Source organism: Physella acuta, unplaced genomic scaffold (genome assembly GCF_028476545.2).
Source record: "Physella acuta isolate Inbredline_101_S28 unplaced genomic scaffold, ASM2847654v3 ptg002010l, whole genome shotgun sequence".
NCBI lineage: Eukaryota > Metazoa > Mollusca > Gastropoda > Physidae > Physella > Physella acuta.
In genome coordinates this window covers 121,696-140,314 of record NW_026733515.1, presented here as the reverse complement: position 1 = coordinate 140,314, position 18,619 = coordinate 121,696, and the positions used below count along the sequence as shown (strand labels likewise).

The 18,619-nt window shown below is 33.9% G+C and overlaps 1 protein-coding gene across 1 annotated transcript; it reads left to right on the top strand.

Moving 5' to 3' along the window:
- Nucleotides 1-548: 548 nt before the first annotated feature.
- On the top strand, nucleotides 549-13,041 carry LOC131931699 (uncharacterized). The gene is made up of 4 exons (XM_059288517.1): nucleotides 549-939; nucleotides 2,720-2,879; nucleotides 8,253-8,353; nucleotides 12,103-13,041. Exons 1-4 carry the CDS (start codon nucleotides 618-620, stop codon nucleotides 12,276-12,278), a joined length of 759 nt encoding a protein of 252 aa, XP_059144500.1. The 5' UTR covers nucleotides 549-617; the 3' UTR covers nucleotides 12,279-13,041.
- The last annotated feature ends 5,578 nt before the right edge of the window (nucleotides 13,042-18,619 follow it).

Here is an 18,619-nt window from a genome sequence, read left to right as displayed (position 1 = left end):
AAGAATGCATTACTGCAGTTAGGTGGGAAGGTGGTGACGTTTGTTTTAATGCTTACAAGAAGGCAACAACAGTTTTAAAAATGTTTGGTGTTGTACTGCTCTTGTTTGTGTATATGCGTATAGAATATTAGAAGCCGCCGAGCTAGATGGATATACAGAGAAGTGAACTGACATGTTAGCTTCAAGTAGGAACAAACAGAGAAGTAAGTTCACGAAGAGGTGCCTGAAAGGAACTGCATGCAGACCACTTTTAAATAGACAAATAAATGTTAGTCTTATGATACCAAGTATCATAAGATATATACAGAGAAGTAAGCTTGCAGTAGGTTAAGAGTCACTGAGCTAGTGGAATATAAGACTAGAAAAACACCGCACCATAGCCCTGAAAACGGCACATTTCAGGGAAGACTAATATTTGAAGAAAGCTTTGCCTCAGCCCAACAGTCACGATTTCTTCGGCGTCTTTATTTAAACATGCCCACACAGTGAAAGTTTGAACTCGGTACGGTAAACAATATAACCTATAAGTTAGGAGTCCATGAGAACCATAACATACTCCATTCAAATCCAGTCTTTTATTGTATGATTGCACTCCTGAAACTTGATAATTTAGAATCATGATGAAATGTTTAATAATAACAGGTATAGCTTCTCTGATTGTGCTTTGTGAATCGCAGAGTAATAACAATCAGAAACACAGCCCGTTTAATGTTTTGGATAATTCAGTTCAGACAGGTCAAGAAAAAACAGCACAACGCTCAGTTGTTGAGGTAATAAAAGTGCCATCAAACATTGTGACCAGTAAATTGTCTAGCACTCCAACAGATGCAGGAAATAGAGATAGAAGCCCATTTAGTCGACCCGAACTGGTCTTGTGGCATAATAATACCAGATTAAAGCAAGATAACTCACCTGAAACATGGCTTTCATCTGTAGAAGGTTTGTGTACTTTCATATATTTCAACCGTCACTACAAACCTACCTACAAAAAAGATGGTCTTGAAATAATACGTTAATTTTTTTGTTTTTTTAATTGACAAATTAAACCAAAACCAAAACAAATTCGATCAACTGTGTAAACATAACGAAACTATCCCACTTCAAAATTCAAAACATTTTCATGAACATTAAATTCTTCTTCTATTGTAAAGGTGGTTAACACTGGTTTCCAGAAAAATGCTCAATCGGAAACCTGCGTAGTACAAACTATTTGTACTAATACGCTTGTGTCATGTTTCGTGGAAATATATTTTATTATGTTGTTACTGTCTATAAATGTTCGATTTAGGAAAAAAAAATGCCATTGCGCGCAATTTTCGTTGCGCAGTTTTCAATTACATTTTAAAAAGTAATATACGAAATAGGCATATTTTTGAAAATGTCATAGAAATTGAGTGTTATACTCATTGTTGGCTGAGCTCAAAAAATAAAATCGAAAAAAGAATCGCTGTTTTTTAAATGCAATTTTTAGGGGACAAGTGCTGCAGACCTTGTAGATGCCTGGGGCCAACTAAATGGGAGTTAGTTTTAAAAAAATAAAAAAAAAACAATGTGTGTTTTAAGTTTTTACAAGTAGTCGTGCGGCGTCAAAACAGCCAATGACAAAACGGCCCTGTCATTACGACCCCGACAAATCAGCCCGACATAAGAGCCCCGTCAAAAGAAAATTTCTATCGTGTAACTAATACAGGTGAGAGTGTGCATTGAATTTGAGAATTTTTGTCTCGAAACCACGGTAATAAAGCTCTTTAAAGTTTGGTGATACCAAACTATTTAAACCTTGAATATAACTGAAATGAACCTTGGTCGTCTAAAGCTTCCACACCCTCTAAACTTAAAAAAAAAAACCACCCTTACATCGTCTGTGTCTTACCATCCACTGTGCTATGTTAGACCCTCCCTACAATATAATACTATAATATAGTAGGGCCAATGCTTTAAGTAGTGTTAAAGATAATATAGGCGATGGTCGACGCTAATGGATTTAATCCCCCTGGACTAACAATAATTCGATAGGAAGGAGTTATTTGGGTGTTAAATTTGTGAAAACAATTCCAACTTGTAGGGAGGGTGTAACATAGCATAGTGGATGGTAAGACGACGTAAGGGTGGGTTTGTTTTTTAAATTTAATATATATAGTGAAAGTAGTACTTCCGGTCAAAGGAAATTTGAAAGAAGGCAGAGAATTAGATATGTAAAATTTCGTTTATATATCTGAAACGGTTTTCAAATTATAGGCTTCTGAAAAACCATTAGGAGAATAAGTTCCACTTCCGTTAACCGCAAATCGTTGAAAAGTTGAAACAGAGCAACAAATGTGATATAATACTTATATATGAAATTTGTTCAACGTAGCTGTTACGGTTCTCATCGTGTTTACAAACACACATACACACACAGACATACGGACAAAATTGCAAAAGTATGTTTTTCCGAATTAGGAAGATGTAAAGCGTAGAGATTTGTAAACAAATCTCGATTTTTTTTGCTCGATTAAATTTCATTACTTTCTCTATATTTCGTATACGAGAAAATTAATGAAATTTATATAGCCTTGAAAAAGTCTTGGGTCGCTGATAGTTTTAGTAAAGGTTTACAAACAGGAAGATTTCAAGTGGCCCAGCTCAAGCTTTTTCTAAATTTGTTGTTTTGGGTGTCCAAATGTGTGTAATCTAATCATAACATTTATACATTCAATGCTTGTTTATTTATTTACAGCTAGACAAAAGCAGAACGCGAATGATATCCCTGATATATTACATATTGATCTAGAAAGAGAAAAATCAACCCAATCAAGTGTTAGAAAAATTAAATATAAAATGGATAGACGGAAGCAACATCAGCCTAGCATAAGCGTCTACCAAGATAATACACAAAGGTGAGTAAAACTTACCTGATTTATCAGATCAGTGGCGTCATTAAGTTTAGTGTCACCAGGATTGTATGGAAAAAAAATCACAGGAAAAAAAGTCACAGGAAAAATGTCACAAATAAGTATTTGTATGGAAATCAAATTACGATTCAAATGTAATGTAAAGATTTTTTTTAGATATATAGGCGTATGTTGTATAGGTATGTATGACACACGATTGTAATCGACTGGATCATGTTAAAAAACCCCAAAAAAAAGGAATCCAGTGGAGTTTCACCAAAAGGCGAGAGGATCTTGATTTTGCCGATTACATCTGCCTACTATCTCACAAGCATCAACATACGCAAGCCAAACTATCTGAAGAAGCCTCCAAAGTGGGACTGAAATAAATAAAAATAAAACAGATGTTATCAGAATCAATAACAGCCAGGACCTGCCCATACAGCTAAATGGAGAACATTCACATATCTGGGAAGCGTGATCAATAAGGACAGGGGAGCAGACATAAAATGTCGTATCAACAAGGCTGATGTGCCTTCAACTCACTGCGCCCGATTTTCAATTCAAATGTCAAGGCAGTGCTGCTCTATAGCTCGGAAACTTGGAGAGTCACGAAGACAAATACTGATAAGCTACAGGCATTCGAAAGCAAATGCTTACGACACATACTTAAAATAAGATGGCTAGACAAAATATCAAACACCTGTGGCGAACTTTAAAGCAAGAGCCAATAGAGACAGATGTCAAGGCCCGAAAATGGGGATGGATCGGACACACATTAAGAAAGGAAAAAGAAAACATCGCAAGGCATGCTTTAGACTGGAATCCCCAGGGAAAAAGGAGGGTGGGTCGGCCAAGGAAGACATGGAGAAGAACGATTGAAGAAGAGGCGAAAGCAGCTGGGCAGCACAAAACCGAGTCCAATGGAGATGTGTGGTTGCGGACCTTTGCTCCCCTGGGGCCACAAAGGAAGGATGATAATGATGATGTAGATTTTAATATTCTATTAATATTTAATAGAATGTTCTAACCTTTTCGGTTTTCATCACGTTTTCAAATACTAAATTTAAATTAGCGTGAAATGACATAGAGGCGTAGTTAATGTGACTTGCAACAATAGTTCAACCACCTTTCGTGCCCACATTTATCATACTCATACATAATAAAGTATGGGATCAAAACAGAAAGCCGACAAAGGGGAAAAAGTCACAGGAAAATTTTTTAAAAAGTTTTTGCTAGGAAAAAAGTCACAAAGGAAAAATTTTATCGAAAAAAGTCACAAAAATCTTTAAAGAAATAGTTTTTTAATTGTTGTGTACTGTTTTGAAAGGTTTTTTTTTTAAGCAAACTTATTTGTTTTTAAACAATAATACATAAAAATACTTTAAGATAACATACAGCAATCTCAAATTTTGTTGCGTATTTATCTAAATATGCGGTAGTAAAAGAAATAAAATATTAAAGACATTTAGGCACATCATTGTGTTTTGCATTTGTTTTTTGCCATTCCTTGATCGGCTTTTCCTTTGTCGGCCTAATCCGTTCATATTGTATGTTGCTGACCTTTTGCGTCAATGACAGTTTGTACCGTGTTTTTCTGTTTTGACGCTATACTTTGTTATGTAATGAGAGTGAAAATGTGGTCAGAAAAGGCGGTTGAACTATGAGTTGAATGCAGCAAGTCAGATTATTTACGTTTTATGTCATCTCACGCTAATTTTAATTTATTGTGTAAAAGAAACACGATTTTATTTAGTACATATAGGCCAATAACGGAATTAAAACCTACGTATTTGATACAAAATATTTTTAATAAATATTGCTATGAGCATACAACCTACACATTTAAATCGTAAGTTGATTAGCACTCTCTGAATATATATATTTTACATAAAAGTTTCAACACATTTCAGGGGCGTTGTAGGTGCTAGTAGGCACCAACATTTCAATCTGAGTGCTACTGGCAAAAACCAGATAGTCCATCCTGCATTTTTTCAGATTAGCACCCCCGCTAATGATGGGGAATCTAGCGCCGTGCTGGCCATAGGAGCGAGGCACAGGTGACCCCGACTTGCTCTTTAAGTAAGGTCCGCTAACTTGTTACTGGACAGCTGCCCGTATCACACACCGCATCCACTACACACGCTGTAGCAACTTCTAATCTGTACACACACCATCTGGTCTTACGTCGCAGCGTGCCCACTAGGGGGAGCTTCCGCTTGGTTGGTCCAGGAGGTGACACAACTGTCCTGCTTTCCGACTGTTACCCGCCCCTATAATCGTGCATCTGCCTCGACACACCTGTGGGGCAGGTGTCCAGGTAGTCCTCTTGTTGGTAGGTATGTTAAATTTAATCGAATGCTCCAAAGTCCACCTTTTTCATCGTGTTTTTTTTTAAATACTATCATTGAATTACCGTGAAATGTTAAGTTCAGCTGACTCATTGCAACATTAGTTATGTTTAGTTCAACCACCTTTACTGCCCACATTTATCATGCTCATTATATAACAAAACATAGGATCAAAACAGAAAGCCGACAAGGTTCAAGTGCTTTCATTGAAGCAAAACGTCAACAAAACAATATATGTTGAGACATTTGTTCCTACTGAGGAGAGGCTGACCACAGAATAGCCTACGGCTAAACATATGCAAAACACGATGTGCCTTCTTTCTTTTATAATTAAATTTTCTACCGTGTATTCAACTAAATAAGTAACAAAAGTTGAGATTGTTGTGTAAATCATTTTTTACTTACAATTGTTATAAACCATAATGTTTTTAACGTCTATAAATAATATATGCTATTAAAAAATACAACTCACAAAAAATAAACTTTACAATTCTTAATAAATAAATCAAAATATTTCTAAAAAGATTTTTGTGACTTTTTCCTAGCAAAAACTGACTTAATTTTTTTTCCTGTGCCTTTTTTATCCTTTCACAACATATAATAATACTTTATGGTTTTCATCGTGTTTTTAAATACTATTAATACAAATTTTAACTTAGCGCGAAATAGCTTAAACACATAGTTAAATGTGACTTGCTACCCTCAACTCATAGCTAAACCGATTGTAGGAAAAAAAGTCACAGGAAAAAAAAACAGAAAAAAAAACCGAAAAAAAGTCACAGGAAAAAAAGTCACAGGAAAACAAGTCACAGGAAAAAAGTCACAAATATATATTTGCATGATATTTGTTAATACTTTAATGTATTAAATATTTAGAGAGTGCAAATTAACCTAGGATTAATTAAATGTAATGTGATGTGTGTAGGCTGTATACGCATAGGAATTTTTATAATTCATCTAAAAATATTTATTATGAACTATGTACATTGTAATTATTTTAAACTTAAGATTAGTAGCATTTAATAGAAAGCTGCAAAGTCCACGGTTTTCATCTTGTTTTTTTTTTAAAATACCAATATTAAATTACCGTGAAATGGTAAGTTCATCTGACTTGCTGCCCTCAACTCATGGCAACAATAGTTATGTTTAGTTCAACCACCTTTACTGCCTACATTTATCACGCTCATTACATAACAAAACTTACGATCAAAACAGAAAGCCGACAAGGTTCAAAGGTTGTCATTGACGCATAACGTCAACATTACAAAATATGTTCGGACAATGCCTACTGAGGAGCAAAAACTGTGATTTTTTTCTGTTTTTTTTTCCTGTGACTTTTTTTCCGTTCACCAGCTAAACCACCTTAGTTATCAAATTTATCAAATTTATTACAAAAGAAATGGAAATAAATTTACTATAAAAAAAATTAAATTAAAAAAAAAGACTAAAAGGAACACACACCCGACTCAAGTGCGAAAATAGTTTCAATAAGAAAGCGAGACGGCACTAAAATTATAATAAGTGCCCCAGAACGAGTAACACTTATCGTAGAATCCATGACGTCAGGACACCCAAACGTTACCATCATTGCAAACGCCAACTATACAAGCGTGCGTTGACCGTTTATATACATGCACTGACTAACATACTTTTATTTCTATATCCTCCCAGTAGTCGACCTTTGATGGTACGTCGAGTAATTTCTTTCTTTATATTTTGATCCATTCATACTTCCCATGCGCAGCAAAAAAAGGAAAAGTGGTCGGATGAATATATAAAACGGACCTTAAAGAGACCGTGATAACTGCATGAGTTGTGTGCAATAATTCTAATCTAACACCCGCAGAACCTTTAACCTGCATGGATAAGGAAAATATAAGAACACAAACCTAGCTGAATTCATGGTCGATTTTCAATAAATATTCATTTTCTGCACCACTAAATTATATGTTTTGAGTTTAAAAAAAAAATCTCTTGAGAATTCAAATATGAAGCTTGTCGGTTGAAGGTAACGAGATAGGGCATTGTATTGGTGGAGCCAAAGTGGACTATGAGGGCTTTAAATTTTAACCACAAGTTTATCATGAATTGAATTTTGCTCAAAATCGTAATCATCAAATAAATTATATCTTCCACACAGCTTAAAAATTATTCTTGTTGCTTTTCTACAAGAATATGCTTTGACAATTAATAACATTATGAACTTTCGCACATAGTCTACTGGTTGAAGCAGCTATAATGTGTTTAACAATATTGGCACTGCCAATGACGTTCAAGTTAGAATCAGCAGCGATGAAAAACGTTCAACTTTCTAAACTAATATGGAATTCAAACGTGGTTGTTTTGAGTTTTTTTACTTGAAAAAAAAAATACTACTTTACATCATCTTAGGCTTTGACACATGATGATGTAGGCCTACTTTGATTTAGTTACAATGGTTTGAAATATTTAAATAAACTTGAAATAACATATTGTTTTAGATAATTGCCGCGGTCACTTCCAGTTCCCCATCCCCTCCCTGCTTGTAAAAAATAAAAACGCTTTTTTTCTTAAGCGGGTGGTAAACATACATTTACCACGAGAAATGCCGATGTAATGGATAATGAAGATTTTTTTTTTATATGCATCTTTTAATTTAAAAAAAAAGTATCTAATTTAAGCATTTTGTTGTTTGATTCCACATGTGGACTTCCACATCGACCCATTCTCCCCCCAACCCCTCCCCGTCCATAAAAGTCAAATTTTTTCGGACGCCCCCCCCCCCCACCAATGGTTGACCCATATTTGGCATTTGGCATTTGGCAGCTGAATAGAATACAGTATTATCAGAAAAAGAGTCAAATATTGAGTAACAATGGTTATGCATCAACTTCAGCCTATTTTTCACTGGATTTGTTTCCATAGCTTGTTTCCAGATTGTCCATAATCTGCTGCAGTGGTTTGATCAATATTTAAAATTTACAAAATGCGTCTCTAATATAAGAAAAAATTATTTTAAAAGATAAGTAGTATCGATTGATCATTTCAGGGACATGCATGACGCTGGGCCTGGTTTGACACCATGGACTCGATATACTACAAAACCAAAAGTTCAGGGTGAAATAAGTGGATCACTTTCCAAAGCTACAGGTATTATTCCTTTTAAGCAATTAAGTTGAAGCTCTGGAAAAAAAACCGGAAAACACTTTTTATTTATTTGTGTTAGGGTAATTAAGGGAAATAATTATATGCACCAGGGATTCTTCTTAACATATGGTTGCCATGACAACGGTGGCCATCTCTTAAAAACCCAAACTTTTGGTGGGGTCTCGAGGTTTTAAAAAAAACGATATTGTTTACAGTAAAGTTAACTCGATCAATTTCTTTCCAGTCAGCACACATTGGTTACCAATATTGGCTACATTTTGGTGCAACATTGGCTTAACCTTGGCCAAACATTGGTAGTGAAACTCAGCGTGAATGTGGCGCAATTTTGGCATAATATTGGATATATCTGCTACATATTGGCCAAATATTGGCTATATCTTGGCCAAATATTGGCTATATCTTGGCGAAATATTGGCTATATCTTGGTCCAATATTAAGTTATTAAAAAACATTTAGTGATCTTCGGCTGTAGCCATTATTTAGTGGAGTATCAAGCAGTGGGACCTTAATATGTATTAAAAGACTATCTCTAGTGGGCTGTTGATACACACAACACATGGACCTAAAAATAAATTGCATTATTAGTTATTAAATATAATAATAAAATGAGTGAGTAATACAATAAATGATTAGATTAGATACTCTTTTTTTAAGACTATAATAAAAGCCTAACTCTACACAAAACTCCAAAAAAGATACCATCATAAGTACATAGGTATCATAGGAATGTCTAAAAATGTCGTCCCATTTCTAGCGTATTGGCAGGTTATGTACAGTATCTCTGTTTATTTGAACTCTGTATATAAAGGATTTGTTTAGTCAGCACTTGGCTTTATGTTTAGCAATAATGCCAAAATAATTAAGCAGAATATAGAATCTAGATAATAGAATATAGACCTAGGCTCATTACCTCAAATAACTACTTTTTATTTAATTTTAATGACAAAGTTTCAAGATTCTGTATAAATAAAGTTATAGATCTACTACTTCTCACAATTGAACAAAATTGGCTGCTGTGGGCCCACTTGTTTTACTGTGACTGGATACAGTTTCTTGTTAAGATAAATGGTGAAGGACCGGGATGCTAACTTGCAAACAATAGGAAGGAATGTGAACAAGTGGACAATGGGCGAGCGGGACCGGCAGTAGAGCACAAACTTTTAAAAAGTTTCACAAAATTTTAACTCATGCAACATAGTTTGTTTTTACGCTATGTTTAAACTAGAGCATGATATTAAAGATGAGTTATTTTAATTAAATTATATTAAGTTTAAAAAGCATATTTAGCTAACATTTCTGCAGTTTATACATAAATCAGCGCAATCTTGGCAGCCAAGGTTAAAACGGTTAAATATCATCGTATCCAGGGATGCAAGCACGTACAAATCTTGACTGTATCCTGGCGTAATCTTAGCCCAATCCCTGTTTCACACTGTGTAAGCTGGGTTTCTACTTTGTTCTATTACATTCTACTTTCTTTTAATCATCAATAAGAAAACGAAAGAGACATGCAAACAATTTTGACCTACGGTCTTCGACGATGGGAGTAATTAAGTAATTAATCATCGTAAGTCATAATATATATTTATGTGGGGGAGATAATAGGGTATTTTTATAAGAATTTGGGGGTAATTATACACTATACATCAGGCTAATTTTTTGCATACACCTAAAAAATGGATAATCTTTTAAGGAAACTTGTAATACAGTTATATCAAACAAACTTCTTTATCGAAGATATTTTATTAGGTCTAGACCAATTCCAGAAAAAAAACGTATATACCGTCAAAGGTGACTTGATATATTTCCTCATAAATTATGTGAGAAAGAAACAGGGAAATTTTATAAGAAGGTAGGCTCTATTGGTAGGCCTACCTAGATAAATTGCTAGGCCATAAGGAAAATATGTCTTTCCGACTCTAGGGCTTTGCCGCTCCGCAAAGTCGTAGACCTACCCCGGGAGAGGAGGGGGGGCTACAAAGAAACGGTCTTCCAGTCTGGAAACTTCGTAGGACAAAAGAAAGGCCAGAAGCCGGCATTTTTTTTATATTAACATAACAAGGTTTTTTTTTATGATAAAAGTAAACATCCGGTAATATTTCCATTATACATTAAAGTAAGTATCCCAACAAAATTATAGAAGTAAGCTGCAGAATAATATATTTTAGTTATATTATTAATGGGAGTCAGTGTGGCTCTAATAGGGCTTGTCTCTTTACTTCTCATTATCAATTTTTACGATTTTAAATAACTTAACAATAGCGTAACTTTTATTTCTTTTTTTACCGACTTAATAAACATATTCACAATTGGTTTAAAAAATACTAGCTGGCTATTATGATAAGAAGTTGGGACCTACTTACAAGCCCTATTAGCAAATATACTATTAAAACTCAATTTTGTTTTTTAAGTTGTATCTTTAATTTTTTATTTGTTTATTTTTATTTTGTTCAAACTATAGATCAGAAAATCTGCAATATGTGTGGAATTTTAAAATATACATATTTGTAAAAAAAAAAAAAAAAAAAAAAAAAAAAAAAAAAAAAAAAAACTATTTTGTTTAAAGTGAAGGTATAAAAATGTTCAAATTATTAATAATATTCAGATAAATATTCTATTTTAGAAACACACCATTAATTATAAAAACGGATAACGAACACTCTATTTATTTAATTTCACAACAAACATGGCTTCCGTTGAAAATGTAATGCATTATAAAGCTATATTTTATGTCTGTTAGTTTTTTTTATGTGGTTCCAACTCTATTATGTATTATCAAAAGAACACGTTTGTCAATTTCTCATTCGAGGATACAATGAATTTATCATGATCAACCGATTAACTAGATTTAAGGCAAGCCGGAGCCTGAGAAGAATTAAATATCAATTGAAAATTAATTAATTAAAAAAACAAGGCCTTAAATGTTTAAAAGAGTAATCTATTATACATTTTAAAAAATAATTTATTTTCTACTTTTTAAAATGAAAGCTTGTTATTAAAAACGCTTTTTATTAATTTCCTTTACATTTATACTTTAAAATGTTTAATACAATAGAGACATGACTAAAACAATTGCGCACCAAATAAACAAAAAACAAAATATGCGTCGTTACAATAAATACTTCTTTATATAGGAAATTTTAATTGATTCTTTAAAAAAATTACATCCAAATACGTCAAATTCAATGTCAGATTGCAATGTCATTGGGTCTTGAACAAGTTAAGGAGAAATTGGTCTGTAAGAAGTGGTCAAAATTTCATTTGCCAGTTTCGATCGATGACAGGCGACAGAAAAAAAAGCAGGAAGCGAGTTAAATAAAAACCTTGTAACTAGTGGACAATTGAGGCAATTCTTTTTCTAGAACAACCCATCCGTAAGCATTCCTCTACATATTGTATGCCTTTAATATAAAAATATTGCTAACGTTTTAATATTATAATTCACAATATAACTAAAGGTTGTAATTTAACCTCCAAGTCTCTCCTCATTTCTACCTACGATTTTACCATATAGCATTTAGAATGTATAAGAGCTAGAATATATTATCAGTATGTCTAGAAACGACAAATACGCACTTTTTCGTTGATACATTTTTATTTTCCTTTAACATTCTTCCACAGTCATGAGTCGTCTAAGCAATAAAATTACATGTTCTTTTTTCTCTTTTGCGTCTATATTAAATAGCTATGCAGTTTTAAACGAATAAGTTCATATGTTCAACTTTTTGTAGGTCAATGTGGTTACCAGAGATATTCACCTAGAACTCAAATCTGTTGCCAAGGTCAAATAATTCGAAGACAAGGAATCAAACCTTCGTGTTGCGGCACCTTGACCTACGATGCAGTATTTAATAAATGCTGTACAGGTGTAGTTACCTTCAGATCACCAGTTGAGCCAGACTGTTGAACGATTTGTTTCAAGTTAAAGATATTGATTGAATAAAAGTCTGTAAGTGGATAGCTATGAATTCATGTTTGTTTTTAAATAATTTTGAAGAAACAAACAATGTAAAAAAAATTAAAACAAAACACTCTGCTACTCACATGTTTCTTACAAAGCCTTTTAATAGTAAAGAAAAAAACACTGAAATTCACAAACTGCAATTGACAGCTATGCTAACGATTCCGCATTGGTGGTACAAGTTATATTTTAAAAAGTTGGTTTTTAATTATTTTTTTCGCAACACCCTGCCCTAGTGCCATATTTGAGAGGTTATATCTGTAAAAGTATATGTCACAAACAGAATCTTTTGAACAACACAAACATACATACACAGAGAACAGACTCAATATTTTCAAACCTCAAAAATAGGTAGGCCTACATTCAAATTGGCTTTTCTTACTTTTTGATAAAATTAACAATTTTTGTACATTTTAAAAAATGTCCGATGAAAGGGCATACACACGTTTGATCAGAAGAGAGCAATGGTTCAGTCTTTTTAAAGAAAATTAAAAAAATAAATTATGACGCAAACAGTAGATCTGGGTACACAGAAATAAAGAATTACTAGTCTCTAGAATCAGTAGTAGGCCTATATTAAAAAGTAAGAACATTTATTTAGAAAGCCTCAGTCAATGTATCTTTATGTGATAAATGTGTATTTATACGTAGTTCTACAATTATTGCGGTATGGTAGGGCTACACTAAAATACACTTGCGGGATGATATACCATTTTGAAATTAATGAAAGACTACAACCCCCTTTAAATGTTGTTCGAAAATGTTTTTTTTATTATTATTGAAAGTGTAATAAACATGATTGTTGAAAACGGTATTGTGTACGCAAATCAAAATAACAGAAATAATTTTGAAATGAATCAAGCAGATTTGAAGACATTTAACAGGTTATCACAATGCCTACTAAGTGGGCTAATTGGAGTTTGGATGAAGATTTTGGAATGCCATTAGTGCCATACAATAGATTTCAAGAAATCAAAAGAAACCTAAATTTTGTTGACAATTCACAAGATTCAGAGATACTGATGTCAGCTCATGAAAGCTTGTATGTGGATGAGTCGACGATAAAATACTTTGGCCAAACAATTTGTTATAGGAAAACCCATACGATTTGGTTATTGAATTGGACTTTAATAAATTGAAATGGCTACTGCCACGCGTTTGATTTGTTTTATTGCGCCAAGTCTAAAGAGGTTTCTGTTGATCCTCTTTGGTGCTAGAGCAGTTAAATCTCTTCTGGAAAATTTTCCTACTGTCGATAACTTTTTTTTACAAACCTTGTTATGCGAGTTGCGTTATTCGGGCTACAGAGCAACTGGAACTATACGAGCTAATAGAACAAAGCAATATCACTCACAGAAGTGAAGGTAATGAAGAAACAATCTAGAGTTGAGTATGATTACCGATTTGACACCACCTTTTTTCTTACATGCTCTACTTAATCCAATCGCAACATGTTTTTTTGAATATTTCTGTTGTGGCCCTATTTTCAATCTCTACCTGTATCGGTAGTTCACAATCATTCTTTACATATCTCACATGTTCCTGATTTCCCTTTATTTAACCTTATTTTTCAAGTTTTCAACACCCAATATTTTATATTGTCATCTTCAATACTCATGGTAATATGTCTAGCTTCTAGTTTTACAATTTTAATCAAATTGACTTTGTATTAGATCGATGTATACAAGTGGACTTATAAGTATCCCTACCGTCAGGGCACACGGTCATTTTTTTAAGGATTTCTTGGAAGCAGATTTTTTTTATGTGGAGTGCCATAAATATTATTTTGATAAATTATTATTACTTTAAAAAAATATTTATCCATTTATAAGGTTAGCATAGGGTTTACTTCAGAAATATTGTAGAAGTAAGATTTATTATTTATTTTTATTGCAAAAATTGATGAGTGAGGGAGCATGACATGTCGGCACCTTTTGCTGTGTTTGAGGTCTAAGATGTGGTCCGATAGAAAATCCAGTAAAATATACTTGTGTGCTGTGGTGTTTTTGTGTGAAAATTACAAAAAAAATGATTGTTATAATGATTGCCATGGTATTAGTTGATATATTGTATCGTTTTTTCCTGTTTAGTAAATTTTTTAATTTTTGGAAAAAATGTCCAAGATTACTGACGGTACTTATAATTACCATTATATGTTTGGGCCCTTAAAATTTTATGAAACAAAATTTTCCTCGACATATGCTTTAAGTGTGCCAAAAGCAATATGATAACACATTGTTTAAGAAAAAAATGTCATTCGGAACATAAATCCGTACATAAAGTAGCGTATGTGCGTAGTTAATATGACTTGCTGTCCTCAATTCATAGCAACAACCTTACTTGCCCACATTTATTGTGCTCATTTCATATAAAATACTTTAAAAAAACTTTTTAAAAAACCACGTTTTTCTTGTGGACTAAAAAGTAGAAAATAACTATTTACATACATTTGATGACAAAAAACGTGGGTACGTTCACCATCAAATTTCCCGACCCATCTGCCCGACCCACGTTTTTTGTCATCAAATGTATGTAAATAGTTATTTTCTACTTTTTAGTCCACAAGAAAAACGTGGTTTTTTAAAAAGTTTTTTTTAAGTATTTTATTTTCTCCTTTTTAGTCCGTTGCTACACATGAAAAACGTGGTTTTTAAAAAAGTTTTTTATATAGTTTATTTTCTACTTTATCTAATGACTTGATTAAGTATGAATTGACTAAGTGTTTATAAATACACGGACTAAAAAAATCTTGAGCGACCAGGATTCGAACCTGGGTTGTCGCGGCCACAACGAGAAGTACTAACCACTATACGATCACGGCCAGCGCGCTCACATCGATTGGGGCCGAAGTAACTGTGTCGATAAGCCTCCAGTCTTGTCGGTATCTTTAGAAATCATGTCCTCAATTTTATGGTCCTTGGGGCGTAATTAAATTAAGCTAATTACGGTCTCTAATTGCTAGTTTTTATGATTGCATCTGAAATTGTGAGGCGAAAGTAGCATGCATGCCAAATTTCAGGTCTATAGAGCAATCAGAAGTGGCTAATTTTCGATGTCAATTTTAACAACAAACACATCCACACGAAGCTGAGTTAATAAAAACGTGTTAAAAACAGAAAGCCGGCACACAGTTCAAAGGCTGTCATTGACGCGAAACGTCAACAACACACAATATGGACGGACGAGGCCGACTGAGGAAAAGCCAAACAAGGAAAGGCCTACGGCAAAACACAATGATGTGCCTAAATTTCATTTATAATAAATTTTTCTACGAACTAAATAATAACAAAAGTGGAGATTGCTGTGCAAAATATTTTCTAGTATTTTTACTTTCTCGTATATACGAAGTATCGAGAAAGTCTAGTAATTGTGCAAAAAATTTTTTTTTTGCAAATCTCGACGTTTTACACCTCACTGATACAGAAAAACATAATTTTGCAATTTTGTCCGTATGTCTGTGTGTCTGTGTGTGTGTGTCAATGTGTGTGTGTGTGTAAACACGATAACTTGAGTATCGTTATAGCTAGGTTGATGAAATTTCATATATAAGTATCTTATCAAAATCGTAGATAAGTGTCAACTTTTGAGCGATTTTCGATAATCGGAAGTGATACTTTTTCTACTTTTAATTTTCCAAAGCCTATAACTCGAGTATTATTTCAGATAGATAAATGAAATTTCACATGTTAGTATAACACCTAACTCTCTACCTTCTATCAATTTTGAGTAATTTCCGTTGACCGGAAGTAGTAATTTACGCCATTTCCGATTTCTCAAAAAACGCATGTAAATTTATAAAGTACTAATAATATCCGGCACTATTATGCATATTTTGTTTTGGCGTTCGCTTGGTGCGCAATTTTTTTTTCTACGAGATTCTATTCTATTTTTAAAAGTTTAAGTAATAAAAATCATGTCTATATTCCGAGTTATATAAGAATATTCGAGAAAGTTTAGGGGAGATGACTCCCGGTTTATTACTTATTGTTTATAAACTATGCTTTTAAAGCTTATGATTAAAAAAAACACCCACAATAATAAATAACCAAAATTTTACAATTCTCTATTAAATCAAAATATTTCTTACAAGATTTTTGTGGCTTTTTTCCTGTCTTTATTTCTGTGATTTTTTTACTTAGCAAAAACTGACTTTTCGGGTGGGGGGGGGGGGGGGGGGGGGGGTTTCCTGACTTTTTTCCGTTCCCCGTTTTATCGAGCTCGGCCTTTTTTTGACCATGCTTAGATTTTAGTGTTTTAATAGGAAGAAGGACCACAAAGAACACACTTAAACGTAAATATCAGGTCTTTGAGCATAAAACTACTAGTTCAATGCACACAATTATCAGCGTGAACAATAGTCATTAATGAAAGTAAAATCTACATTAATCCATGACTAAACCCAGGCCATCATACTACAGTTTTAGCTTCAGCTTTTCTTGTTGTTGCCTCTTTGATTTTATGATCTATTTCTCTACTTAATTTTTCATAATTTTCCAGTTCCTGTTTTAACTGTTTGTTCATCTCAAAGGTGTTTATTGCCTTTTCCAAAGTGTATTCACACTGTCATATCATGTCCTGCATGCGTTGGTAAATAGCTTGGGAATTTTCATTTTCTTCTTAAGATGCTGACCAGCGAATGAAAGTAATTTTGTTTTATTACGTAGTAGAGCGAACTCCCGGTGTAGACTCAACCAACCGGCGGGTTTGTTGCATTGAGTGAAATCTATATACTACTAAAAGTCAAGTTTGTTTACATGTTTGAATATTTATTTGTTTTTTTTTTGTTTGTTTTTTGTTTGTCCGATCGAGTATTGTGGTATGTTCTACTCTATCTGGAGAGCTGTAAAATAGTATGTAGGTAGAGAATAACTTTTTAATGCAGACAGACTGTTAATCACAAATTTATTTAAAGACGTTAATTAATTTATTGATTTATTCATACGTAGAGTAACCCTATTTTTTTTAAAAGTTTAGAACGACCACTACACTCGGCGGGACCGTGACGTCACAGTTTTTTGTTTACTCTTTAGTACAATAAAATGGCGGCGTCTATCGAAGAAAATTGTGTTCCCATTCAAAAGTTTAACGCGTTCTAAATCTAATTTTCTGTCGGTCATAACTTTAACAATACGTCCGTTTGCTGTATTTATTACGTTCCAACACTTATATCAATTTTCAACTGTCTTTTTTCATTTAGTTTTACAATAAATTTCTCTAGATCTAAAGATCAGCTGTCGAAGGAAAGATAATTAGTTATGAATCTAGCCTAGATCTAGATCTAGCCTAGATCTAGGTCACTAGACTCAATGTAAATTCTAGATCTAGACAATGTAAATTCTACATCTAGAATCTATTTCAGGCCTTAATTATTTTATATAAATCTTTGTTTGGCTAATTTAAGATAAAATTTAATTTGAAAGTTACTGCTACTAGACTTAGATCTAGATCTATGCGCGTAAATCAAGTTGCATAAGGAGACTCAAAGTATAGTATAAAAATTCATTTGTGACGTCACGAGTAAATAGCTAAGTTGGTAGCGTAGTCCGCTCTCATGCGGGTGGCACAGGTTCTAGACCTATATGTCAATGATATTTTTTTTTCAATTTTTTTTTTAGATGTGAATGATAAAGTTGCCTATCTGAACTTGGCAGGATACAGGGCAGGTGAAGTAGAGTTCATCTGTTTCTTTGTCCTAAGCATATGAAGGGATAGTGTGGTCAGAGACATGCTCGGCTGGAATCGTTTTTTAAACGATAAAAACATGTTGTCTGACACTTGGCGGAACACTGGGCAGGTGAAGTAGAGTTGAGTAGGTCACCTGTGACGTCAGTATATGAAGGGATAGTCCGAAATCGGTGTTTTCGGTGTTTTTAAAAGATAAGAAACATATTTTTGAATGTGGGGTCTGTTTTTTGTGACGATAAGTGACACTGCAGTAGCGTAGCGAGGAGAGGGGGGGGCGGGAGGGGAGGCGGGGGGGGAAGGGGAGGCGGGGGGAGGTGGAGGGGGGGCGGGGGGGGGGACATATGTTGGGGCGCCAAAATGGTTTGGAAAAATAAATTGAAAGGTTGAGGGGGGTTCAAATCGAAAGTTTGAGTGGGGGGTGCACATCAAAAGTTTGAGGGGGGGGGGGTTGAAAATCGAAATCTTGGGGGGGGGGGGTTAAAATCGAAAAGTTTGTCCCCGGGCGCCGGGAAGGGTCGCTATGCCTCTGAGTGGCAGACGTGATGTTTTTTGATGGATGACCCCCGAAACCCACAGTTATCCAACGGATGACGGGTATTCTA